Source organism: Alternaria alternata, assembly GCF_001642055.1.
Source record: "Alternaria alternata strain SRC1lrK2f unplaced genomic scaffold CC77scaffold_23, whole genome shotgun sequence".
Taxonomy (NCBI): domain Eukaryota; kingdom Fungi; phylum Ascomycota; class Dothideomycetes; order Pleosporales; family Pleosporaceae; genus Alternaria; species Alternaria alternata.
In genome coordinates this window covers 519,716-543,914 of record NW_017306212.1, presented here as the reverse complement: position 1 = coordinate 543,914, position 24,199 = coordinate 519,716, and the positions used below count along the sequence as shown (strand labels likewise).

General features: G+C 51.0%; 10 protein-coding genes across 10 annotated transcripts; 7 read left to right on the top strand and 3 right to left on the bottom strand.

The window, feature by feature from the left end:
- Positions 1–169: 169 nt before the first annotated feature.
- On the bottom strand, positions 170–1,493 carry CC77DRAFT_1034591 (hypothetical protein; the record flags this gene model as incomplete). Its single annotated transcript, XM_018526881.1, has 4 exons — positions 170–450; positions 504–883; positions 958–1,338; positions 1,477–1,493. 4 exons carry the CDS (start codon positions 1,491–1,493, stop codon positions 170–172), a joined length of 1,059 nt encoding a protein of 352 aa, XP_018381509.1.
- A 10-nt stretch (positions 1,494–1,503) lies between these two features.
- CC77DRAFT_1024515 (hypothetical protein) lies at positions 1,504–2,261 on the bottom strand. The gene is made up of 3 exons (XM_018525889.1): positions 2,158–2,261; positions 1,961–2,106; positions 1,504–1,904 (listed from the first exon to the last, which is right to left on the bottom strand). The coding sequence occupies exons 1-3, from the start codon at positions 2,228–2,230 to the stop codon at positions 1,764–1,766; spliced, it is 360 nt and encodes a 119-aa protein (XP_018381508.1). The 5' UTR covers positions 2,231–2,261; the 3' UTR covers positions 1,504–1,763.
- Positions 2,262–2,822: 561 nt separating this feature from the next.
- CC77DRAFT_945078 (mitochondrial carrier) lies at positions 2,823–5,429 on the top strand (the record flags this gene model as incomplete). The annotated part of the gene is made up of 7 exons (XM_018535002.1): positions 2,823–3,182; positions 3,233–3,903; positions 4,360–4,507; positions 4,563–4,678; positions 4,735–4,761; positions 4,842–5,318; positions 5,372–5,429. 7 exons carry the CDS (start codon positions 2,823–2,825, stop codon positions 5,427–5,429), a joined length of 1,857 nt encoding a protein of 618 aa, XP_018381507.1.
- Positions 5,430–6,322: 893 nt separating this feature from the next.
- Positions 6,323–7,403, top strand: CC77DRAFT_419561 (hypothetical protein). Its single transcript, XM_018531626.1, has one exon. It carries the CDS (start codon positions 6,594–6,596, stop codon positions 7,245–7,247), a length of 654 nt encoding a protein of 217 aa, XP_018381506.1. The 5' UTR covers positions 6,323–6,593; the 3' UTR covers positions 7,248–7,403.
- Positions 7,404–9,144: 1,741 nt separating this feature from the next.
- Positions 9,145–11,130, top strand: CC77DRAFT_1034588 (hypothetical protein; the record flags this gene model as incomplete). The annotated part of the gene is made up of 1 exon (XM_018526880.1): positions 9,145–11,130. The coding sequence occupies one exon, from the start codon at positions 9,145–9,147 to the stop codon at positions 11,128–11,130; it is 1,986 nt and encodes a 661-aa protein (XP_018381505.1).
- Positions 11,131–12,526: 1,396 nt separating this feature from the next.
- Positions 12,527–13,757, top strand: CC77DRAFT_945096 (hypothetical protein; the record flags this gene model as incomplete). The annotated part of the gene is made up of 3 exons (XM_018535005.1): positions 12,527–12,694; positions 12,755–13,114; positions 13,173–13,757. 3 exons carry the CDS (start codon positions 12,527–12,529, stop codon positions 13,755–13,757), a joined length of 1,113 nt encoding a protein of 370 aa, XP_018381504.1.
- Positions 13,758–13,786: 29 nt separating this feature from the next.
- Positions 13,787–14,516, top strand: CC77DRAFT_1024508 (hypothetical protein). The gene has a single exon (XM_018525888.1). It carries the CDS (start codon positions 13,861–13,863, stop codon positions 14,083–14,085), a length of 225 nt encoding a protein of 74 aa, XP_018381503.1. The 5' UTR covers positions 13,787–13,860; the 3' UTR covers positions 14,086–14,516.
- Positions 14,517–14,695: 179 nt separating this feature from the next.
- On the top strand, positions 14,696–17,325 carry CC77DRAFT_1043752 (hypothetical protein; the record flags this gene model as incomplete). The annotated part of the gene is made up of 2 exons (XM_018527328.1): positions 14,696–15,204; positions 15,267–17,325. The coding sequence occupies 2 exons, from the start codon at positions 14,696–14,698 to the stop codon at positions 17,323–17,325; spliced, it is 2,568 nt and encodes an 855-aa protein (XP_018381502.1).
- A 628-nt stretch (positions 17,326–17,953) lies between these two features.
- Positions 17,954–18,452, bottom strand: CC77DRAFT_1065643 (Yos1-like protein; the record flags this gene model as incomplete). The annotated part of the gene is made up of 4 exons (XM_018528830.1): positions 17,954–18,009; positions 18,097–18,204; positions 18,309–18,368; positions 18,419–18,452. The coding sequence occupies 4 exons, from the start codon at positions 18,450–18,452 to the stop codon at positions 17,954–17,956; spliced, it is 258 nt and encodes an 85-aa protein (XP_018381501.1).
- A 1,232-nt stretch (positions 18,453–19,684) lies between these two features.
- Positions 19,685–24,121, top strand: CC77DRAFT_1034585 (putative histidine kinase HHK6p; the record flags this gene model as incomplete). Its single annotated transcript, XM_018526879.1, has 8 exons — positions 19,685–20,029; positions 20,094–20,739; positions 20,792–22,248; positions 22,298–22,968; positions 23,023–23,173; positions 23,225–23,377; positions 23,438–23,479; positions 23,525–24,121. The coding sequence occupies 8 exons, from the start codon at positions 19,685–19,687 to the stop codon at positions 24,119–24,121; spliced, it is 4,062 nt and encodes a 1,353-aa protein (XP_018381500.1).
- Between the last annotated feature and the right edge of the window lie 78 nt (positions 24,122–24,199).

Below are 24,199 nucleotides of genomic sequence, written 5' to 3'. Positions count from 1 at the left end.
ATGAGCTCCTCATCAACGGGAGTGCGATCAAAGGGAAGATGCTGTTTGTGGTAGATGAAGAGCTGGCCAAGTTCTACGGCGTATCATCGTGAAGAGTATTAAAGTCGAATTGTTCTAGGGGGTATCACGGTACTTGAGAAGAAGCTAGAGGGGAACATGATAGAAAGCGTTACAGCTCGTCGAATCCGCGCAATCGCTCATCGTCCTCGAGTACAAGGTGCGGATCAATGGTCTCGACGACGTGATTGGGGGTGCTGGTTAACGGCCCTATGATTGCCTCTTTTGCTATGTTTGGGATATCTGCGTTCAAAATGGCTTCTCTGGTCGCGGGGTCGAGAGTGCTCTGCGGTTCAGGTACATGATGGGTCGGTTGAGCCGGGCGGAAGAGAACGAGAGCTAGTATAAGCGTGACTACAAAGGCGACTATGGCCCAGAAGATGCGCACGCGATCTGTGTCATGTCAGCCCCAATAGATCAAACTGTATGTATGAGGACAGCTATACGGGTATTCTTGGCCTGCCACTGCGCTTCTGACTTGGCCCTCGCGTCGACACGCTCTTTCGCTCGTTCAAGTCTCGCTGTCAAAGCATCTGCTTTCTCTTTGCCCGCTCTGATGCGCTCTTCCAAGCCGCTGACCTGCTCTTGCTGTGCCTTGAAGCCGTCGAAGGCTTCTACCTGACCAGTCACATCCTCTACCAGCTCTGTGGTGTCCGACTCGAAGTTGTCATGGAGCTCTTTGGTCAAGCCCGATAGCTCTTGCAGCGTTCCAATGGTCTGGCGCAGTACGGAAACCTTCTCGAGGATGGAGTAGTATGTATCGTCTAGACGGCGCGACGTCTTGAGGGACTGGTCGGAGAGGGACTGGAGGACAGCACGGAGGTCTCTACGCGCCATGTTAGAGAAGACATGTTGCTGCAACAAGTGCTACCAACTGCAGAGCGAATGACGCAGACGTACCGTTCTCTAGCCTCGACCCTCTTTGCCTCTAGCTCCACATCCGCCTGCCGGAGTGGCCTCCGCGGCGGAATGGTGATGCCTGGGGTGCTTTCCTCCTTTCCGTTGACGCTGCCATCGGCCTGTCCTGGCGCAACGCTCTCTCTGCGACTGTGGCTAGGGCTGGTGTCTCTGCTCCCTCGCGCCTGCCTGAGCAAGTCTCCAAAGCTGGTAGGCGGTTGTATCTGAATGGCCGACTGCATGGCTTCCTTTGCAGCATGGCGTCTGCTGGAGCTGTGTCGGTGATGGCCATGATGACGGTCGTGGTGGTGTCGAGAGGACTTGTGCACATGTGGATGCGCCTTCTTGTCGGGATCTGATGTCACACGCGTCGCCGATCGGGAACTGTATAGGTTTGGGCGGAGGTCAGCCAGCCCTGAATGCAGGTGAAGCGACTCCATGTTCAGCTGGCATGTTGGTGTTGGTCGTCGGCACTGGTCGGTGATGCCGCGTGCCATGACATTGCAGGGGTCTCACGCTAACCAGCTGTAGCTGAACATGTGAAAGGAAGTTGCAAATTGCCTATACAAGTACTCATATGTCCATGTGTCTAGGATACTCAGTGTACGATAGTAATGCGCAATTCAGGACCGCGGACAACATTTTGTAAAAGAAAAATGCGTTTTACTCTTTCCTATGTCCAAATGCTTAGGGTATCATGTCTCTGTGCCTTTCAGTCGCTCCTCTGCGCCCATATGGCATGCTCCTTATGGAACGGCAATTCCTTCACCGTGCTTTACAGTTTGACTACAATCCTGCCACTACCAAGCTCATGACTTGAGCATCTTGTTGCGCTTCTCTCTCCTCTTCAGGCGCTCTACGCGCCTTTTATGCATCTTCTCCTCCATCTTGGCAAATCGCTCCCGTTCTTCCTTGGCCGCGCGCTTGGTCTTGATTGCTTCGACTCGTCGCTGTTGTATTGTCAGCCTTTTTCCGCTGTAGCCAGTAACCATGGATGGCTTCCTACCTGTCTCTCAGACTCCTTCTCTTCCTTTAGCTCCTTCTCCTTGGCCTTGACAGCAGCGAGCGCTTTCCTCTCCTCACTGCGCTTCTCCCAAGAGGTTTGACCTGCCTTCGGTCGGAACGGGCCCTTGTTGTCGTGCCACTGCTTGCCTGTGCAAAGTTAGAATGCCGTTGCGCAACTCGCACACAGCTGTCGCATACCGTTCTTCTTCATGCCCTTGACAGGGGCAGTTTCCGTCGCGGGAGGCGCCTCGATTATTACAGACTCAGACATGTTTGGGGTGTTGCGCGACCTGTGGACCTTGGCACGGAAATGGGATTGACAAGAAAAGTCCACGGGTGCTTATCGATAATAGCCAGTACCACTCGCCCAAAGCAGCTAGGGCGGTTTTGCACGGCGGCGGCGGCGACAGAGTTAATCAGATCGATCAGATAAGATGATGCAGGAGGGCGCTGACGACGCGTATTGTGCGCTTTAGTCCCTCACATCCATAATGCGCTCACGGCATGCACATGGTCTGGATCAGTAGGCGCTATGCGCTTTCCATTCCTCTAATACGTTCTCCCGGCAGAATTTTCTGAACTAAGGGTGCCCTGGTCGTTGGGCTGCTGTTGCATTCACCCAAAGTCACACAGGACCCACGGGAACTCTCTTCGTCGTGCTACACACCTCCGGCCCTCGCACCACTCGCACCACCACAAACGTCCTTGTCGCACCTCATCATTGACATGGGCTCCGCTTCATAACAGTAGCCACGCGCCCTCTCACCGCCCACGACTCTTTGCACACAACATGCGCGCCGCTTCGTAAACACACATTCAACACGCCTGCACATACCCGTTGACGAGCCATATACTCCTGATTCATGGAAGCACAAAAGAGTTCGGTGTCGGTGGTGGGGGGAAGAGGCAGGCTGCCGAACCCAGTCATCATGGAAGAGGTCCAGAGTCCTGCTGCGGCACAAGCCATCGGCAAGGGAGAAGAAGCTTTGAAGGACGTCCTGTGTGGATCGACAGCTGGAGTTGTCGGAAAGTACATCGAGTACCCCTTCGATACCATCAAGGTCCGGCTGCAGTCACAGCCCGATCAGGTGCCACTCCGCTACACCGGGCCATTAGACTGCTTCAAGAAGTCTCTACAACACGATGGCTTCACTGGCATATACAGAGGAATTAGTGCACCTCTGGTTGGAGCTGCTGTAGAGACCAGCACCTTGTTCTTCAGTGTGAGTGAGACGTGTGTACAAAAAGTAAACCATACTGACATGTCCTGCAGTATCGTCTAGCTGGCGATGCACTCAAGTCTTCAGGATTCTATCCAGAGTTGAACAAACATCCGGACCGGGACCTACCCTATTCCGGTATGCTCTTTTGCGGAATGATCGCTGGTGCCATCACATCGCTTTTCCTTACACCCATTGAACTTGTCAAATGCAAGATGCAAGTCCCTCTAGAAGCGCACGGCAACATCGTAGCCGCACCAACCATACGCGGTGTCATTGCTTCTATCTACCGTCACCAGGGCCTTACTGGCTACTGGCACGGACAATTTGGAACCTTGATCCGCGAGACAGGAGGCGGTGCAGCATGGTTTGGTGGGTACGAAGGCATGAAGATCCTCTTCAAGGGCTCTAGTACTTCGGCCACGGAGGAAGATCTTCCAGTCTGGCAGCGCATGGCCTCTGGTTCCGTCGCAGGTGGAGCCTATAACTTCATGTTCTATCCTGCCGATACCATCAAGTCGAGAATGCAGACGGAAGATGTCAAGCAGTTGACTGGTGGAAAGTCGACATTCAGCGCTGTAGGAAAAGCGCTTTGGAAGCAGCACGGTATCAAAGGCATGTACCGTGGATGCGGCATCACAGTCGCAAGATCTATACCCAGTTCTGCATTCATATTTACCGTATACGAGGAGTTGAAGAAGCGATGGCCTACCCGACAGGCACAGTAGAAAGATGCCGCGAAAGGAGGTGTTTGACAGGAGTAGCATATGACGGTGTTTGGAGGGCGTTTGTAAAGCATCAGGCAAGAGCGTCGAGATACCATATATCGTTGCTTTGAGCGCATAGAAATAAATATTCCTACATCATAGAGCACGCAAGGGCAGCAATAGCACATGTCATTGTCATCCATGTCATTCTGTCTTCACATGTCAATGCGCAAACACCCCCTGTCCCTTCCTTTCGCTTAGCGCGAAGCTGCTCCAATGTGGGGAAGCAGCGACCGGCAACGTGACGGACGCGAGCCGAGGATCAAATGCCAGCAGCCATTCCGCGACTGCGACTCTAGTTGCTCCGTGCTATACCCGACTACAAACCCTCGCTCACCTTTCCCATGTTGGCCTCATGATACGTGCATTTTATCCTGACACTTCTCTTCACTCCTTGTATCCTCTCGTTCAAGGATTCCACGGTTGTATGAGGTAGCGACAAACGTCATCGCAACGCGCGCGCTGGACCGAGGCTTATCTTCGCCGAACGCAAGCAATCACAACACAGTCCATAGCACATACAGAGGAACACCATGGACAAGCTACACGCCCTCGAAGTACGTCGGAAGGGATTTGGATCGTAAATCCTCTACAAAGCTGACTGACGCTTCAACAGGCTGCGCTTGAGAAGATCGTGTTGGATCCCAAGTACCACGACATCCTTACACTGGTAAAAGGCGTAAGGAATGGCATCGTATATGGAAGTAAAGTGCGATTCCCGCATGCGCTTGTGTAGGTTGATCGGAAATCGTATGCTACAGGGAACGGATAGCTGACGTGTGTTGTAGGATGATCTTTCTCTTCAGATCTGGGAGGTACGTCGGACTCTCTTCTACCTCGAATCTCGCACGCTTTCAAATTCCAAGACGGCGTTGACTGACAACCACCCAAATAGTTTCCGGTCAAAATGTTCACTCGTCTACAAAGCGACCCGCCAACATGCGCGTAACCTCGGCCTCTTCGCCCTCGTCTACAAATCCACCATGCTCTTCCTTCGACATACTTCCCCAACCGGCAAAGAAAGGCACTACGATTCCTTCCTTGCCGGTCTATTGGGCGGCTACACAGTCTTCGGTCGCACAATCCACAACTCCGTGTCTCAGCAAATCGTCATCTACGTAGCCGCACGCGTATGTTTAGCATTAGCAAAGTTAGCAGTACAACCGCGACATGTTGGTGGCGGAGCTAGTGGACAAGGAGTAAAGGGAGGTGGTGGTGGGTGGGAGCTTTTTGGTAATGGAGAGATGAGGAAGAAGATGGCGAAGAATGGATGGCCAGTTTTTGCCAGTTTGAGTTGGGCCATGGTCATGTATATCTTCAGGTGGCATCCTGAGAGTGTGCAAAGTAGTTTGAGGAGTAGTATGAGTTATATGTGGGTACCCTTGGAAGCTGAGGTAACATGGAGCTGCGCTAATACGTCGACAGTTATGTACAATCGGACGACTGGGATTCGTTGCGAACGTTGCTTTGGCATAACAAATAAGCAGGACGGCAAAGAAAGATATTTACCAATGTGTAAAGACGTCATGGCTGGATCTGGAAACCCGGCATCTGAAGGCTAATGTACGGGGAATACCATGCATTTCCGTCGGCGCGTTGTATCATGACGGACTAGAAAGAAAATAGGAGAGTATGTTCAAAGTAACATACCACGTAGGCATCCTTATCCCAGATCCATCCACCAATAGCGAAATCTTCCGACTCAGCAGGTTAGAAACGGGAGTACAGATTGACGTGACCTTAAACATCCATCAAAAGAGCAATGTAACTATACATCATGCTAAAGTGAAGCGACCAATGTTGTTTGAGGCAGGCCTAGGTCCTTTACTTGTGATTGCTCACGGTGCTGACCGGTGGCTTTTACCCCACTTGCGGAAATGATGTAGGCGGCCTCCGGTGAGTCCTTCAGGACATGTATGCGACACGTTCACGTCGACATACTCAAAACTCCGTCATCTGGCTAGATGAAGCAAGTCTCGGCTACCCTCGGGTTACCAACAGATTGCAATTGTATCCTATGTTATCCTTTGGTCGCGTGGTTACTCAAGGGTACTCTCGACTCCCTCCGAATATGGAGTCGCTGGCCGGTGTCAGGATACAGTAATAGATGGACGAAGGATTTTGGCCCTTCTCGCGTGCATTGGTCGCAGAGGAAGCGGGGAAGAGGCCTAGTGACGGTGTTTTGAAGCCGTGTAGGTGACCAGCTCAGGCCTGGGGTCAAGCAACGTGTCTCTCGCGGAAGCGGCTACGGGTATCCGTATGTTCAATCGCCTTGTGTCTGGATGCCGATCATCAGTGGCGTCAATTGAATATAAAGTCTGCGTATATTCTGTAGTGCTTCTGCTTCTCGATTCCCCTCCCAGCGTCTGTTTGTTTGGAGCCCTGGAGGATACTTGATCTGTATTATTAGCCTGTATACCATCATCTTCGCAAAATCTATCGCCCACGTGTGATAACCAGAGTTGTCTACCGTTTCTTGCCATATTGTTTTCTTTCTCGTTGATCTGCCAAGGTAAGATGCACTGTTCCTATATGCTTGTGTGCAATCAGTTGGATGTCGACTATACCCGTTGAGTGATGAAATTCGCATGGTTAGACTTGCTAACAAACCCTCAGCCATCGTCGTTTTGTTCTTCTCATCTCTACAATGTACGACCACGATGACCTGAACAGTCCTTCACACCAGCCATCTGTAGTCAGCCCATGTTCGGACAGGCCGCCTCAATTCAATTGGAGAAACTGCGGATATGATTGTGGAGAAGGATGCGAGAAGCCCAGCGAGGATGAAGGCGGTGCTGGAGTAAGCGACGAAGAGACTGCCGTTGATGCGGACGAGGATCAAAGTTCGATGACTGAATCGCAAGACGAAGATGTCGGAATGGCTCACGATATAAACGACTCCACAACAGGTTCCTCAGACCAAGATCCGACAGACTGTATTAATACTGTCGCTTATGGACAACCGCCTGAAGGAAGTCTGATCGTCGAACCGTGTGTTACGGCGGACCACTCTCCATTTGCACACAGCCCAGTAACCTCCACCGGCGGAAGCACTCGCAGCCGATCGCCTGATCCAGGAATTCTTTATTGGATTAGTAGCATGTCTTTTGCCACGCCATTGCCTATTGGCATTGAATACCATTTCTTGCAGACACCTCTGCGTCTCAGCCCCCAGTACGAACACTGCCGCGGGGACCCAGCGTCTCATCTGGTCGTTCCGGATCGCTCGCCTCTCTGGTATTTGGTGGAACAGTCGTGGAATGGGTATGCGCCTGCATATGGATACATCTCTCCGCCGTAGTTTGGGCTTTGCAGGGCTTGGTAGTATGGCCTTCTCTTCAAGGAGTATGGAGTTTGCTATTTTGGCGCCGCCTTTACTGGATGTCAAGTTCGCCTTGTGTTTCAGAATGTTAGCAATGTTTCTATTGCGTTGGACGAGGTTTTGTCTGTAAGTCTGTATACATGTGAACTCGCAGTTGTGTCAAGCAGAAAAGAAAGCGCATGCGTTGTGACCAGCCATGTGCCCAGAGCCGGGTAAAAGGCTGTATGGGTGTAGAAGTGGAGTATGGAATGGTAGAAGTGTCCATTTGTGGTTGTCGTAACCGTCCATGTGTCAACCGTGGAAGTCACCCGGGAACGCCCGAACACGACCATTTGCTTTTCGTGACAGTACTGCATAGTCACCGCGAGATCGCAACTTGAGTATGCTACCTGCGCATGTCGCCAGCGACCCACAGTGGGACGTGTCGAAGCAGTCGTGTCGCTGACTATTCCACAAACATGCCATCATGGCGACGTGCGTGAAGAGAAGAAAGTTGCCCGCGGGCATCAGCCGCCAGCGTGGGTATACGATGCGCAGACCCTCTGACGGCTCCTGGACGGAGACACTTGCGCGGCCAGGGTCCGTATTATTAGAAGATTGATTAGCATCTAAATGCCGCATCGCATTCGCTGTAATGCAAAGACTTGACCAGCTTCTGTCGTACCAGAAAGCTGGACTCAGTCTTCAACAACAAACCGGCGTGGAGTCGTGGAGAAGCGTATGCCATCCGCCGATCCCCCAGGTCGCTGTTGATGATTCTTCGTGTTGGTCGACATGGAATTGTCTAGTCCTGATAGTAGACCCACCCGGCTTCTCTCCACCTTTGCGCCGCGCACTGTTTAGCGAATTAAGGTGCCGAAGATGCGGTCGGGGGGCTGACTGTTGAGCTGACTCGACTGACCGCCGCACATGCTGTGGCTTGCCATGGGGCAGCTACTTGACACGCACCGAGCCCTAGAACTTTCTACTATGGCCCCTTTGGCTTAAGTACCATGGTTATCTTTGGAGGCAATAGCGGTGCATGCATTGACGAGACAGTTTAATTGCCTCGATCTTGCTGGTTCGAGAGCTGGTCGGAGCGCTATCCTTCTCCCAACAATGAAACATCAACATTGATCACCCAACGAGCTCCTCGCACGATTGACCGTCTAACCACGCCGTTGCACAGCCGCCCAGGATATAACTGACGGTGCCCGCCATCAGTGCACTCTTTTACCCAAACCCGCAACCCCCGCTGTAGCTCTCGGGCTGTTGATGCCACTGTCTACACTATACGTCATCCTGCACCACAAGCTCTAGATCCTCCTCGACGTCGTGCCATTTCACATGTTTCCCGGCAAACTCTCCTTCAGACGCTTTCCGCAGTTCGACAAACCCCTGGCCGTGTGGGAACTGCGATACGGGTTACGGTGCGTTGGAGCTTCCACCTTCTGCAAAAGCAAATGGGCACGCGACTGACAACCTCAAAGTTTACACAAGCACCCTTGAGCCCTGCGAACCCACAGATCCACCGCCGCGTACGCGACCGCATTCCTGAGCAGGCCAGCATTGGCTGCATCCTCTAGCCCTCCGACTCTACCACCATCTACAGCCATCGGGGCCTGCATGGGCTTGATTCTGCACCGAGCATCGTCCGCAGAGTAGCTGGCACACGCAGAAACGCCCGTTCACGCTTTTTATGCCTCCGAAATATCCCGAATAAATTCCCCGCTTTGGTGCGCTTCCGCATCACCCCAGATACTCGGTGTCTGCCACTAGTGTACCCGGGCGACCGAATAATCTTGCTATTGGCGACATCATATCGTCAGTGACATACAGTATTATCAATACAAGCATAGCATAAGGGAACGCCCGTCAAGTGCTGCATATACTTAACATGGCGTCGGCAGCTCCTCCCAGGCGGTTCAAGGTCGAGCCTATCGAGACGACCGTCTCGTCCTCCAAGGACAAGGCTCCAGCAGACCAGCCAGAGAGGCCGAAACCACGAAGATTTGCACCACAGCCAATAGAAACAACAACCTCGAGCTCTAAATCTAGCCGTAGATTTGCCCCCGAGCCTGTTGAGACTACCAAGCGATCCAACCGTCGCTTTGCTCCCGAGCCAATAGAGACAACAACACGGAGCAGTCGCCAGAAATTTGCCAAGGACTGGGAAGAACAGACGTCCCCCACGGGAAAGTTCAAAGCAAACCCTATGGAAGCTGTTGCAATCAGTAATGGTCAGTTCAAGGGTGCGCTAAAGCCACCTACAAAGAAATTCAGGCCACAATTGATTGAGACTGCCCAGAGGCATCGCAAAGCAGGGGACGACATGCCCACTCTACTACCATCGGACAAGACTGAGGCCACTCCAGACTCAGCGATAAGTGCCCGGAAAGCAAGGATATTGGGAATACCACCCACACCGCCAACAAACACACCGACTTTTGATATTACCCAGAACCCTTTGTTTTTGGAGATACAACGCAACGCCTCACCGTGTAGACGCCGGTCGTACTTTAGCTGCTCACAACACTCGTTCCGTGTTCCAGACTTAGACCCGATTGAGTCTTCAGAGTCTGAAGCGTCCGCCCCGCCATCACCCACAGAATCACCACCTTACACCTCGGATCATTCATTCATGTACAAAGAGGCTACTCGACGACGAGAGAGTGTCGATGATAGTTCTGCCGGCTACCTACTTGAGCTGGCAGCTAAGGCTGCTGAGAAGCAGCTCCGAGAACAGGCCTTGGCTGCGTTCCCGAATAGCGATTTCCACGAGCCTGTGGCCCATTACGTGGACCATGATACAGAAGGCTCGGAACCATCTGTTACCGAGGCCAAGCAGCAGCAGCAGCGGGAGTCGTCTTTCACACAAGTTAATTGGGATCTAGTGGCTATGCGTGAGTACCGAGAGAAGCAAATAGCCGACAAGGAGAAGCAGAAGCCGAAAGAATATATCAAGCCTGCCTTCAGTCCGTTTGGAAACCCAGCCGGCTTCCTAGATGCTGCCACAGCCAAGAAGTTTGCGAATGAGCGGAAAGATCCCGAATTGGAGCGTCAACGTAAAGAAGCCCGACCTCCAATGCTTGGTCAGGACATCAAATTTCCGCGATGCGAGTCGCCGGAGCCATCCCGCTTTGACCCTACTCAAGGGTGTGATGCAGTTAGGACAGCTATGTGCTACCTCTCTGAACAGTCCAAGGCTGCGTCCGAAAAAGGGGAAAGTCTTTGGTGTGGCAAAGGCAATGGTAGACAAACAAGTACAACACCTTCACTGTGGTCTAACGCCAACAGCCGAGCCTCGAGCACTACAGGCTTGTGGGGTGGGTTTTGCGTCAATGGTGGAGACAAGTCCCCACGCGGGCCGACGGGTCTACTCACCCCCCACAACGAGAAGCCAAATCCCATGTCGCCTTGTCCAACGCCTTCTACGAGTCTTTTGCCACCTACACCTCCTGCATCTAGCTCTGGCATCACTTTTGAAAACACTGGCTTCTCAGGTATAGATGAGAAGCTCGCTGTCGAGCAGTCCATCGAAGAGGAATTCGGTGACAACTTTGTCACTCAAGTGTATAACTACCTATCACTTGGATACCCGTCAATGGCCCGTCCATTCGACGAAGAACTTTCAAAGATCTCTCACATACCCATTTCCGAGCTGAGACAAGACGACCACCTTGCATCTTCCCGCGGTTACATTCGTCTTGGCAAAGACGGCAACCTGAAGGACACCGAGATTACCGAGGAGACGTGCATGCGCTGGCGCGCTCTACGTATCTACATTCAAGAGTGGGCGAGGCAGCATCCCAACATGTCCGAAGACGAATTTATGGTTGGTGGGCGTGGCACTGCCGTCAGGAAAGGCAGTTGGGCGCTTTAGATGAGTGTTCCTATTATGGATCCTACCTTATAGCTTTCTGAGCGGTTTAGCGTGTACATTCACCGTTCCTCTGGCGTTGTCTACGGCATACATGTTCAATCATTCCCTGCATTTTGTGGCTTGGTACCTGGACGTAGATCTCCTATGGAGCTGTTCCGGTTTCTCCGCCGTTGATATAGTGGATAAGGGTGGGTTGGACCTGCATATTTTCTTATCTTCAGAATGTATAAATGCTCCTTTTGAGATAGGTTCCTTGTAATCAAGCCTTGGTAAATTCCAAACAGCCTATGAAATGCTGGCGTCGACATGGTTAGGGTCTGCTTGGCGAATGTCATTCTCGTTTCGGCCCAACTCAGAAGTGTCGCGTTTGCTTTTTCCGTTATCTTCGACAATCACTCTTGTCACACCACGCCTCCACCACATAACGTCTTTTTGTGCAATGTGGCTGCGCTTACGCGCTTGAACGGTGGCAGGGCTCGTATTTCATTGCCTTGGTATACAGCCCGCATCGCTTACATGTGGACCTCGCAATTATTTGAGGGTGATGAATCGTAGCCCGATTCATCCACACATAATTTGTCCGAAAGATAGCTGCCGTGCGGCTGGAAGCGCCCGTCTCAGGCAGTGTACAAATTCCCACTGTACTGTCTCTTCGTTATATCCCGCGCCTTGTTCGAGTACAAGCGTGTTTTTCTGCGAAACGTCTCACCAATTGCATGCCTTTCTTGAGAATCCGACCACAAGTCAATCACTTGGCGCATTGGACTAGCCACGCAGGCCGACTGCGATGTTGATCACCACGACAGGGTCATTCACGGTAAGGACCCTTGAAGGATCTGAAGTAAGGATTATTGTTGCGCGGAAATGTTGATGTGGGAACAGTGCTAGGGTAATTGCTCGATATGCAGGACATGGCCTGACTTCCAGGTGCGTGGGTAGGTGAGCGACATCATATCTGTCTCGGCCGGGTCATCGAGTAATTGCGGCCTGCAAGCTTTAACTTGTTATCTACCACTTTGTTGTGAATGCCTTCCTTTTAATAAGTTATGCCCGAACGCAAACACGAAGAAGTGTAATGCACGAAGCATCTCACAGGAAGAGAAGCCATCTCTTGAATCGCAATTTGCATGGACGGTACCCTGTGAACGACTTGCAAACGAAAGCAAAACATACTTCGATACACCGACCCATCGTCGCAAAGGTCCAGAATGTCTGACTTTCCAGAACAACTAGCTTCGCAATCATGGACGTTATATAGTATCGGTATGGTTGTCATCTTGCTTCGCATGTTAGTAACACCTAGCAAAAGGATATCACAATGCTCATTCTCAGTCATAGGTTTGCGCGATGGTGCCGAGTCCGAAGTCTACGCGGCTTTGCAGCAGATGACTGGATGATGATAACGGCAGTACCACTTTTTTACACTGGGCTAATAGTATGCCTGAACATCATTGCGACAGGGGGTGGAAGCAATCTCTTCCCGCCAGAGCAGTTCTCCACTTTCACACAGAAAGAGATTGACGAGAGAATCAAAGGATCCAAGATCGTGGTCATCTCCGAGCAAGTATGTTAGCAGAGCCTGGAACGTATGAATACACAATAACACACAGCTAACATCAAACAGTGCATGCTGAACGTAATTTGGTCTTTGAAGGCCTGTATGCTATTCATGTATGCCCGCATGCTCACTGGAACGACAAACATGAAATGGATCAAAGCGGCTGCAACATGGGTTGTTGTTGGTTGGTTAAGTGTTGAGATTGCCTTCTTCAGTGCATGCCGTCCATTCACAGGATACTGGGCAATGCCGCCTCCAAACCCGCAATGTACGACACTCGAGCACTTCGCGATTGTACAAGCAGCTTTCAATCTAAGCAGCGATGTCCTTATCATCGCTGTGCCGATACCGATGATCGTATCGCTTTCTCTTCCCTTGAAACAGAAGGTTGTTCTAGGCATACTATTCAGCATGGGCACTTTTGTTGTGAGCTCCCTTCTCTTTCCTGGTTTACAACCTTCGTTTTACTAACACATTTGATCAGATCATTGCAGCAATTCTAACCAAGATCTACAATCTTTCAAACGTGTATGCTACCACATACATGCTGTGGTACACCCGCGAAGCTTCCGTTGCAGTTTACGTCGCCAATCTTCCTAGTATATGGCCTCTTCTCCGGGAACATGTACGCTTCCTTCGTGAGCATACGGGTTCTTACACCACCAGGCGATCAAAATTACCTGAATACGGTTCACAGGGATATGGTAATCTGCCTAGAAGCAAGCGTCAAAGCCGCGTACCAACATTCATCAATTCCGGCTCAGATGACATCGAACTCGCACATGATATGAAGTCAGGCGTAAGAGCAATATGCACCTTCGATGAGCAGATTCAAGAAACCGAAAATCCGTTTATGAGAAGAGAAGAGATTGCGGGAACTGATGGGAAGGGATCGGATAAGGGAGAGGTGAGTGGCCGGAAGGCAAAGAATGGTATTGTCCGTATGGATGTACAAGTTGATACAGAAGTGGAGATTCAGAGTGATCGATGGTTGGGAAGTCAGCTGGAGTTAGGGCAATCAAGGACAGTTCGATGCGAAGGGCCCGAGGGACAGGCAGGAAGATGGTAAAATGAAGTTATATATGATTCAGTATTCTTCTCCAGTTGCAATGAATATGTCAAATCTCGTTCCATCTAGAGCCAGACGTCACGCAATGAAGTAATATTAGATAATGCTGATCGTAGCAGGAGTTTCCCTATCCGCACCACCTTTGGTAACGTTTTCTGCATCTATTCGTCTCTGTCAAAATTACAGTTTAGGAGTTTCTGGGCGGCTTATAGAAAGTACTGGCTTCATGATTCATATGTACATGTCGTCTCAACCTACTGCGTACCTTACTGCGTTACCTAGACAAGTATTAACAAAAGTCGATTGCTGCTCGGTTACCTTCGCCTGAGCCACCACCACAGCGTAATTTTTGACACTAATGCTGTCTAAAGATGCTCGCTATATCTAGTCAGCGATTCCTATTCGAGTCGATTTCGCATTACCGTTGATTCTGGTCTGATTTTGTTCACTCGACGAGTAATCGCCCACGATTTGATACTACTACTGAGACAGTCAAGCTCTGGTACATTCGGTTGTAGTAATTATCTGCTTTGCTCAATGGAGACCTTACAAGTGCACTATAGTTACCGACAATGCTGAGTGAGCAAGCCAGTACCCTTCAATCACCGAAGACACATTTGAGGTATACATACCTAGAATTGCCAAACAAGGCAACTATGATGATAGAAACATCTCACTGAGTGTTTATTATGCGGTAAAATAGAGACATCGTTCGTGGTATTCCCTAGTTGAGCAACATTCAAATCCGTTGAACCATGCGAAGGCTGTTCACTTGAACCTCAGGTGCATGCCGATGACGTCACTGCTCAGACCGCGCTAAAACCCAGTGAGTCTTAGTCCCCTCGTGACAGCGCGATCTCGCGTGTCACCGTGCCTGTGGCAAGGCAGTACTTGCCTTAGATCGAGGCGTCATTTCGCAGCTTACTGCGACCACGGAAATGGCGCTCAATCCTCGAAGTCCTTCCGTACACAACCAGATGATTACCCGGTTCATCAAGCATCCAAAATCCACCAACTTCGATGGCGAGCAAGATCGACCGGCCAAGCGCCAGAAGACGGGCAACAGCCCCAAGAAACCACCGCCAACACCACGGAAAACGACCAAGCGCGAAATGCTCGACTCCGAAGACGAGTGTGAGAGCATTGTGATTAAAAAAGAGGAGAGAGAACACAAGACAGACCTGGAGACTGCGTTGCCTCAAGTCGATACGAGTGATGACGCCATCAGAGCATACGAGGCGTACAAGGCAGAGGAGGAGAGCAAAACCGAAAGAGCGGATGAGCGTTTGGAGAAACGTGCATGGATTCGGGGTAAAAGTTCGCTCTATGTTGATGCATTTAACTTAGCACTGGATACAGTGTTGGATGAAGAAAGCCATCTCTTTGATGAGGCTGAAACAGAAGTCTTTCGGATATGGAGGGAAATAGGCTATGAAGCACAGTATTTGTAAGTCTGAATCGGGAGTAAAAGACCGTCCATGCTGTTGCTGATTGCTTTCTCATTCATAGATATGTACGGCTGTTCCTTCGCAAGACGTCCGTCTGGCATCGGATAAAGAACCTGGGCTACCATAGTGATATTTCAGACCTTGAAGCAGCCGCCGAGACACTGCAGCGCACATACAATCTCCCTCCGTCTTCCTCCGAAGTTGAGTCACATCCGGGCGAGTTGAAGGCACCAGCAGGGACGACATTGGGCACCTCGTTCACATTCGCGGACCGGTCCGAAGAGGAGATAAGCACACTAGAGGAGGCATCATCGCTATTGAAACTCGATGAACTGAAGGTTCTTGCGAAAGACGCCAAGGTCAAAGGGAAGAACAAGGGGGAGCTCTTGAAGGCCTTGCGACGCACAAGCCAGAAACAGGCAGGTCTGGGCTACGTTGGACTGAAGCGGTCAGACTCGGAGATTTCACGAGGGTCATCCGCGTCTAGGTCTCGACCAGAAACACCAGAAGTCGAGCTAGAACCCGAAGGCGACCTCTCCGATGATGCCAATCGAGACGCGCACTTTACGCGTAGGATCATGCAAGAGACGGGGCCTTGTATACGACTATCCCTGGATACCTTGAAGCTTTTTGAGCGCGTCCATCTTGTCTTCTACCGCTCCACGGAATGGACCGAGAAGTCATTAACGACAATCATCCTGGCGAAGATCGCACGCTGGAACTTTCCAGAGTACATCGTTTCTCGATCTGCGAACATATTCGCCTCGCGTTCACTACTGCTAGAGTATGAAGCTTCTATACGAACACAATATCGAATAGATAGTATTTTGGAGTTTAACGGAAGGCCAACGGAGAAGGGGTATCAAGAAATCATAGATACGTTTAACGAGGTTTATCCGCGCTGGCAAGTTCTGGTTCAAGAGGAGCAACAGAAGGAGAATAGCATTTACCAAAGCGGCGAAGGATCGTATCTGCGCCGTCTTTCGCCAGCCTGGATCTACACACGCATCATCCATAAGGCGCTTGACGTGCTCAGGCGCCGGAAAGAGCATGTGCGAGAACATGAACTTCTGACCGAACTACTGCAGCAACGATTGTTTCATCATTCCCGCAGAGGAGCATGGTATCAGCGCAAAGCATTGCTTGAAGAACACTATATGGCTGCGCTGACCGATTCTGAGAAGAGAAGTGCAGACAAACAGAAGAGACATTGGAAGCTCATTGCTTTGCAGACTTGTGAGGATGGACTGCAAGATAATCTTGTGCATATTATATATCACTATGATCTGCAGAAGCGCATCACCAAACTTGAATTGTCACTGAACTTTGCCAAACGAATGCAACACGACTTCTCGCATGTCCGCTTGACTAAGCCAGTTGAAGTTTCCATGGAAGGAACCCGGATCGAACGCGAGCGCCCTTCATTGTCAAGAAGAAACAGCTCACCACACTCAAAATTCGGTCGGCGGGGAGGAAAGACGATATGGATCGATCCGCGCGAGGATGGGGAGTGCTCCGTAGAAGCAATGTGCCTCTCACATTACCGCAATCGAGGCTGGAAAGGCTACCACAGCGAGGGTGGGATTGTGCGCACTCTCTTTGCATACCTGTTCTTCGACGTCCTGTTCACATACGTACCCAACGTCTTCCAGACGCCATACCAAACCTGTCCATTAGACCTACATACAGACGCGTTCTACGCCTCTCGTATATCAGAGATCAATGCACGGCTGAATGAGATATCAAATGGCGACGCACCAGCCATCATTCAAAGAATATACGATGACCACCACGAGCGTCGAACTTGCGTTGTAGGTCTGGATTGGACATATGATGTTCTGGACCTACTCGAGATCGCTCATTGCTTTGATGGTGAAGCGCTAGCGACTGTGTGCAAGGTCATGGCGCAAGAGTATGGACAGAGAGGAGGCGGTGTACCGGACCTATTTCTCTGGCGGATATCAGAAGAAGGGAAGAAGGGTGAAGTCAAGTTTGCGGAAGTCAAGAGTGAGAACGACCGTCTGAGTGACACGCAGAGGCTTTGGATACATGTGCTGTCCGGTGCGGGAGTGAGAGTTGAGCTGTGCGCTGCGGTGGCGAAGGAAGTGAAGGTCATTTGAAACAAGAGGATGGGTGCGTGCTTGCCAGAAACGAAGAGTTATGACCTTGAAGACCTGTTTGTTGTTTTTATATCAATTGGACTCTCTTGTATTCACCTAGGACGCTTCTCCTCTCCAACTCCCCATCAGCCTTCGCCAACGAGCGAACTCCAACGATGGCTTGAATCGTACATCCTCGGACTGCTATGAATGCAGACATGATACCAGTGATGACGAAGCTCTTACCCTCCACAGGATTTGATTGATGTCGAGCTTGCTGTTCCCACTTGCGGAAGTACACTGAATATCTTGATGATACGTGGGTTAGGCTTGCGCTGTATCCGGGGATATGACATTTCATATATTCAAGTTATGCACACTCTAACGGGAGAATGGCGTGGTATCATCTGAGTGAGCCGCCCGCCACGGCCGTACCAGGGTATCTGCTCCTCGATATCATGTATCAAGCTGCTAGGTTGGAGCATGTATAGTAAACGCTCTTCAATGTCCTTTGTCCCCACAAACTCCGTCCAATGTAGTCAACCTTTTGTAGCGCACAACGCCAAATGCTTGTGTACGCCCATTCCTGCGCCCTGTGTATGCTAGTCGAGATAGTCGGAGTTTAGTTCGTAATGTGTATGCACTACGCTCAACCGAGAACTAGTAGGTAGACTATCATGAGGGTGTTGATTAACATCAAGGGTACTGCAGCCGTGTCAGTATGTCTGTTGGCTCTACATTCCACCCCTCCAAGGGATGCGGGGGATGGAGACCATGGTGGGGTATACGTACACCTCATGAGAGTCCGTACCGAGGAGACAAGGTTGATCAATCGCGCTTTTATGCTGGCATCATCGCCAGGGCGGCCGAAACCGGGGTCTGCAGATGCTGTCCAGCCAACTGTAATCTGGGTCAGTCGGGTGTTCTGCTGTACGTTCGCGTCTCTTGGTGTATGTATAGATGCGCGAGGACCGAAGGGGGTCAGAGAGGCCTGGTAAACGTACTGCGCGCGAGGAAGCGGTCCTCGGAGAGGATTGCTATGGCATTGACGAGGAGTACCGCGACTGCGCGTGTTAGCGAGCGAATCTGTAAGATGTGACTCGACAGGTAATACCAGTAAACAGCCCACCGAGCCCGAAGAAGAACATTTGGAAGACTGTGGCAGGATCGTGTTGTTGCGTCGTGCACTACTGCATGTAACGAGGCTATCGATGAGCGTTGCAGTTGTTGATGTGGCTGCCTATCAGAAAGACAGCTGTCGTCGACTCCAGCCTCACGGATTATGTAAGCTCCAGATCCATACATGTCCCGAACGGGAGCAATCCTCCAAGTAGATCAAATCCATGCATGTCGTTGAGAACACAGCGCCATAGAAACGGCATCGGAACGCTGATATCGCTATAGCAGTACCAGCACAACTCCTTCGTGTGGCGGTGCACCAAAATTCCAGAAGCGCTTCACGGACACGGTAAACATGGGGGTTCTTGTTCGGCATGGATCGCTTGCCAATCGCATTTTGACAAGGCGGCAATTTGAACCGCATGTCGATCATACCCCATCCATGCCAGTGCACCGGTGTAGCACATGAAGATTAGTGGGGATCGTTGTCAAAACACATAATTGACATGCTCACCATATGCTGCTCGGTGTCCAAAAAGTAGCACCAAGACGGAGAAACCCTAATCGAATTATGCTCAGGGCACCCACAGTGATCGCCATATGCCAAACGGGACGGCCAAAGAAACGGAGCTCCCAGATCTCACGCCAAACATCTCTCAAGCCCTGCTCCATCAAATGGTAGGGCTCGGGGGAGTACCCACGGCCGGCTATGGGCGCGCGCCGTCTCATCGTCCGTTCTTTCAGCACCCAAATTTGCGTCATTGCCATGGCACCCACCTGAACCGGAAGCGCGGTTCTAGAACCTTTGTCTTCAGAGCGAGGTGTCCGGCGTACACTCACACATTTTCTTGCCGTGCTTGTGCTTGTGCTTTGTGCGTCTCGTTCGTTCACTTCACGGTTTTCGCAGCTTGGGTACGTACTCAATATCCCAACCGATGAGAGGGTCTAGAACCGATCTGCCCGCTTACACGACTCGTACATGCGATCCCCACTCCACCTCCAAAGCGCAACCACGAACATCGCCCAACGTCTCTCCACTTCCTGAGCTCGCACTTTTCCTTCTCGAATACGTCTGCGCGCGACTTTCTCCATGGTCTGGCCAGGGCGTCCGCTCCATGTTGTTGTTGTTGTCTGGTCTAGTTGAGGCGTCACCAGTCGCTTCTTCCTTACCGTTTACGGGTGCGGCCACTATTTCCGGACACGAGCCGCATCACGATCCTACACGGCCATACACGCGCACCACCACACCACCGTAATCATAATGACAGAGGCCGACAGCCGCGATGGCGGATACTTCGCCATGGGAGAGCGCGCAAGATCTGAATCTCCCAACTCGATACGTAGCGACTCCATGTCAATGCATCTCGCCGAGCCGTCAGCCACCATGGCGTCTTTTACTGCGCTACAATACTTACCAGTACCAGTCATTGTCTTGTCAGCGCAGAAAACCGTGGTCCTGGCAAATGAGGCTATGGGTCGCCTTTTTGGCATTGACTTTGAAAGCGTTCATCATCTTTCTATATCCGAGGTGTTGCAGGACAAGACCATGGGTGATCTTGCTGTAGACATCTTGCAGAACGGCTCTCCAATCATGATCACATGGGAGGTTCGTCTTTCCCCACACTCGTGCAAACATAGTATTTAAACCTGCCAATTGCTAACTTTAATAGAGCTTTCTGGACTGCGTAGTAGACGATTCAATAGCAAATGGCTTGGATAAGGACGGAGATTCCCACATGGGAAGTGGCCACACCACGCCGACTGCAGCCAACATGCCGTATCAAACGAACAACAAATCAACAGAGTCATTGCCACCCTTGAGCAGTACAAACCTCGCTCGAACTATGGTACGCGACGTGTCAGTAGACGTCGTTGTTGCACCGCTGGTTTTGGGTCCCGAAGGCACGCTGCACAAGTCGGACAGGAAAACAGCGTACGAAAATGCAATGCAGGCATCTTGCATAATCTCTGTTTGGAGTATTGAGGAAACCCAATATTATACGTTGACTTTCACAAGCGCAACAGCTGCTGATAGTGCGCTACCACCTTCCAGTCGTATCGTCACCCGGACAAACACAGGAGCCCGTCTCGACAAGTCACGTAGCTCAGGCTCAAGCTCTTCATCAGGCCGTCGTTCGGGAAGTAGTTCAAACACGGCTTCGAAAGCTGTAACGCCTACGCTACAACAACCAGAATTCCCTCCTCGTGGCCCTCCTACCAAAAGTAAGGGGGATATTGGGACGGCTGCATCCGTATTCCAGAAGGCGACACAACTAAAAGACGCCATATTGAACTCCGTTACCATGCCTGCATACGGTACGTTCGATCTCAATTTCTTTTAGCCAACTCTCCACTAACCCCTGCACAGCCATGTGGAAAGACGAAACTTTTGGTATCCCAAACAAGGCCCTACTGCGGCTCCTTTCGAAAGACGGAACATATGTACCTGGTGACCAAAGGGATTTTCTTTCTCAGTTCTCGTGTTGGACCGAGGACTTCCAGCGCCTTCTCGGCATTGACGAATTTCCTATCATTGAGGTCTGCCGTACGCGAGAGAGAGTTGAGAAACGGCGCATTGGTATGCGACACCCGCAAACAGGCACTCGTATCGTGTATGAGATCAATGGGGAGCCTGTATTTCATGAAGAAACTGGAGATTTCCTTGGTGGTATAGTGATCTTCAAGGATGTCACCGAATATACCAAGCAGATCGCCGCCCAGATTGAAGAGAACGAGAAGCAGTTTGAGTACATCGCCAACTTCATGCCAGTCATGGTATGGACAACGACACCTGATGGACTTCATGACTGGTTCTCACAACGGTGGTATGACTACACAGGGTTAACCGTTGATCAATCACTAGGCGAAGGCTGGCGCCTCCCATTCCATCCAGATGACATGTCCACAACCGCGGAGCGTTGGTTTCATTCACTCAGGACAGGCGACGAATACAATACGGAATATAGATGCCAGCGCTACGATGGAGAGTGGCGCTGGATGCTGGGACGGGCTGTACCCTTCTATGACGACTCTGGGCGTATAGTTAAGTGGTTTGGCACATGCACTGACATCCACGATCTGGTCCTAGCCCGTCAGGAGGCGCGTCAGACAAGAGAGCAATTACAGCAGGTCATTCAGCACGCAAAAATTGTCCTCTGGGTGATTGACCGCAACAATGAAGTCAAGGTGATGGAAGGAGACATTGAGCCCAACGAACGGTTTAGAAAGAACCAGTTGGGCAGAGACGTTTTCGATGTCTTCAATTTGAATGACAACGATCGGAAGCGATGGCACGAACCTATTCAAGAGATATTACAGGGTAAACAATCAGTTGAGGTTGTGAACGGAAGATACATGTCGGAGGCTCACTACTACCGAACTCGTTTAGTACCGCTTATGAGTACTTCTCGGACTGCCGGCATTGAAGGCAACACCTTCGTGGATGGCGTAATCGGTGTGTCCATGGATATCACAGAGCTACGAGAGAGGGAAGAACAACTGAAAGAACAGGAGAAAGAGAACTCAAGGCTCTTGGCTAATGAAGCGGCGGCAAAGGAAGCCAGTCGTATGAAGTCGCAGTTTCTGGCCAACATGTCACACGAGATCCGGACACCTATAGCAGGGGTTATTGGCATGAGCGAACTGCTGTTCGACATGAACTTGGACGAGGAGCAGAAAGAGTGCGCGGAGAACATTCATCGAAGCGCGAACAGCCTCCTGACGGTGATCAACGACATCTTAGACTTCTCAAAGGTTGAGTCAGGTCGACTGGACGTGGAAGAGGTACAGTTCAGTCTCAGCGTGGTTCTAAGAGATGTGAACAAGGCAAGTCACTCACCAAAATCCCTGGTTGTATTCTTACTAACTAGCTTAGATGATGTCTTTTGCTGCCCAAAGGAAAGGTCTGGATTATCAGAGTTCGATACAAGACGAGGTTCAGGCGGATCTCCGGGTGATGGGAGACCCAGGCAGGTTACGGCAAATCCTGACCAATGTGCTCACCAACAGCATCAAATTCACATCGGTGGGTACTGTGAAGCTCGCCGTATCGATCAGCCAGGAGTCAAAAGACATGGTCACGGTAAATTTCAGGGTGGATGACACCGGTATTGGGATAGAAGAGGAGGTCCGGAAACGGTTGTTTCAACCCTTTAGTCAGGCAGACTCATCTACGGCTCGCCGTTTCGGAGGAACTGGCTTAGGACTGACCATCAGCAAGAATCTGGTTGAGCTCATGAAAGGGCAAATATGGCTGGACTCGAAGCTGGGACAGGGTACTACTGCTACTTTCTGGATACCATTCACCCGCGCACCATCGCAAGACGGAGAATCACCGTTGGTTCATCTAGAGTCCATCCCGGATCGACTCCAGAGTGACATGTCGGTTTCATGCGGAAGCTCGGAAGGCCACACGCCGCCGTTGACACCGCAATTACCCAACGGAAGCTCGCCATACCCGCTCCTGAAATCAGCCATTCCGGATCATCTGATGAATCTCTCCGAAAGCGAAAGACAGCAGATCCACGTTCTGGTCGTCGAAGACAAGTAAGTTACACCTGAACACAATTCCATGAACCTCGGCATCTGACAAATAATCAGCCACATCAATCAACAGATTGCGCTCAAGACCATCAAAAAACTTCACTTCTCGGTTAGTGCGGTGTGGAACGGCCAGGAAGCATTGGAATATCTGATGCAGGAGTTCGGCCCTTCGCATCCACGCCCGGATATTATCTTGATGGATGTGCAGGTAAGGTAACTGTGAATGTTTGCACATATCGTTTGCTAATAGAAAATGCAGATGCCTATTCGAGATGGATATTCTGCTACCCACGCTATCCGGACAGAAGCACCATGGCGCAACATGCCTGAAATCCGAGGTGTTCCAATCGTTGCTATGACGGCCAGTGCTATCCAAGGCGATAAGGAGAAGTGTGTTTCATGTGGGATGGATGTAAGTCTTCACCAGCGGCAACTTTGAGGTCGTGATATAGGAGATACTAAGCCGCTGTAGGACTATCTTGCCAAGCCAGTCAAAGGCAAGCTGCTGGAGAAGGCAAGTTACCCCAAGCCAACTGGTGGGTCCGCTAACAATCATAAGATGCTTGTCAAGTGGGCTCTCGAGGGCCGGCGAAAGACGGCGAAAGACAAGCCATCCACAACCGACAATGATCGACATGGCGTCGCAACCCCAAGCTCCAAGGTGGACTTTAGGGCAAAAGATCACCCGCGAACGGCAGGCATGTCGGTTGAATCTGAAACAACGGCGCAGGCACTGACCGCTGAACTTGACCGCCTCCATTACCAGAGCGATGCAGCATTCGCCAGATCCAACGAGAATGAGGGTGAGCGGGCTATGCGGCGTATCCACGCGGAGGAAAGAGATACGAAATTGCGCGATGAAAAGCTGCTCTCCCTAGTTGGGCCACAGCTAATTCGTCACAACAGCTCTCAGGGGCCACAAAGCGAACCATCGATGCCTCTGACCGAGGCAAATATCGAGAAATTAGTTCACGAACAAGACGCGGATTCGCCCATCACGAGGAAAGCGGGTTCACCGGATGAGGTCAACTCAAACAGGACGAACAATGCTCACAGTATGAGTAACACGAGACAATCTACCTTGACACGGCCCGGCCTTCAACAATCTCGCCATCATGACAGCGAACAGACGGTCGTTGAGCACGTCGCACGATGAACAAATTACGAATGAATGATTCAATACAACCACCATCAATTCGCCATCAATAGAGCCTCGACATGGCGGAAAGACACC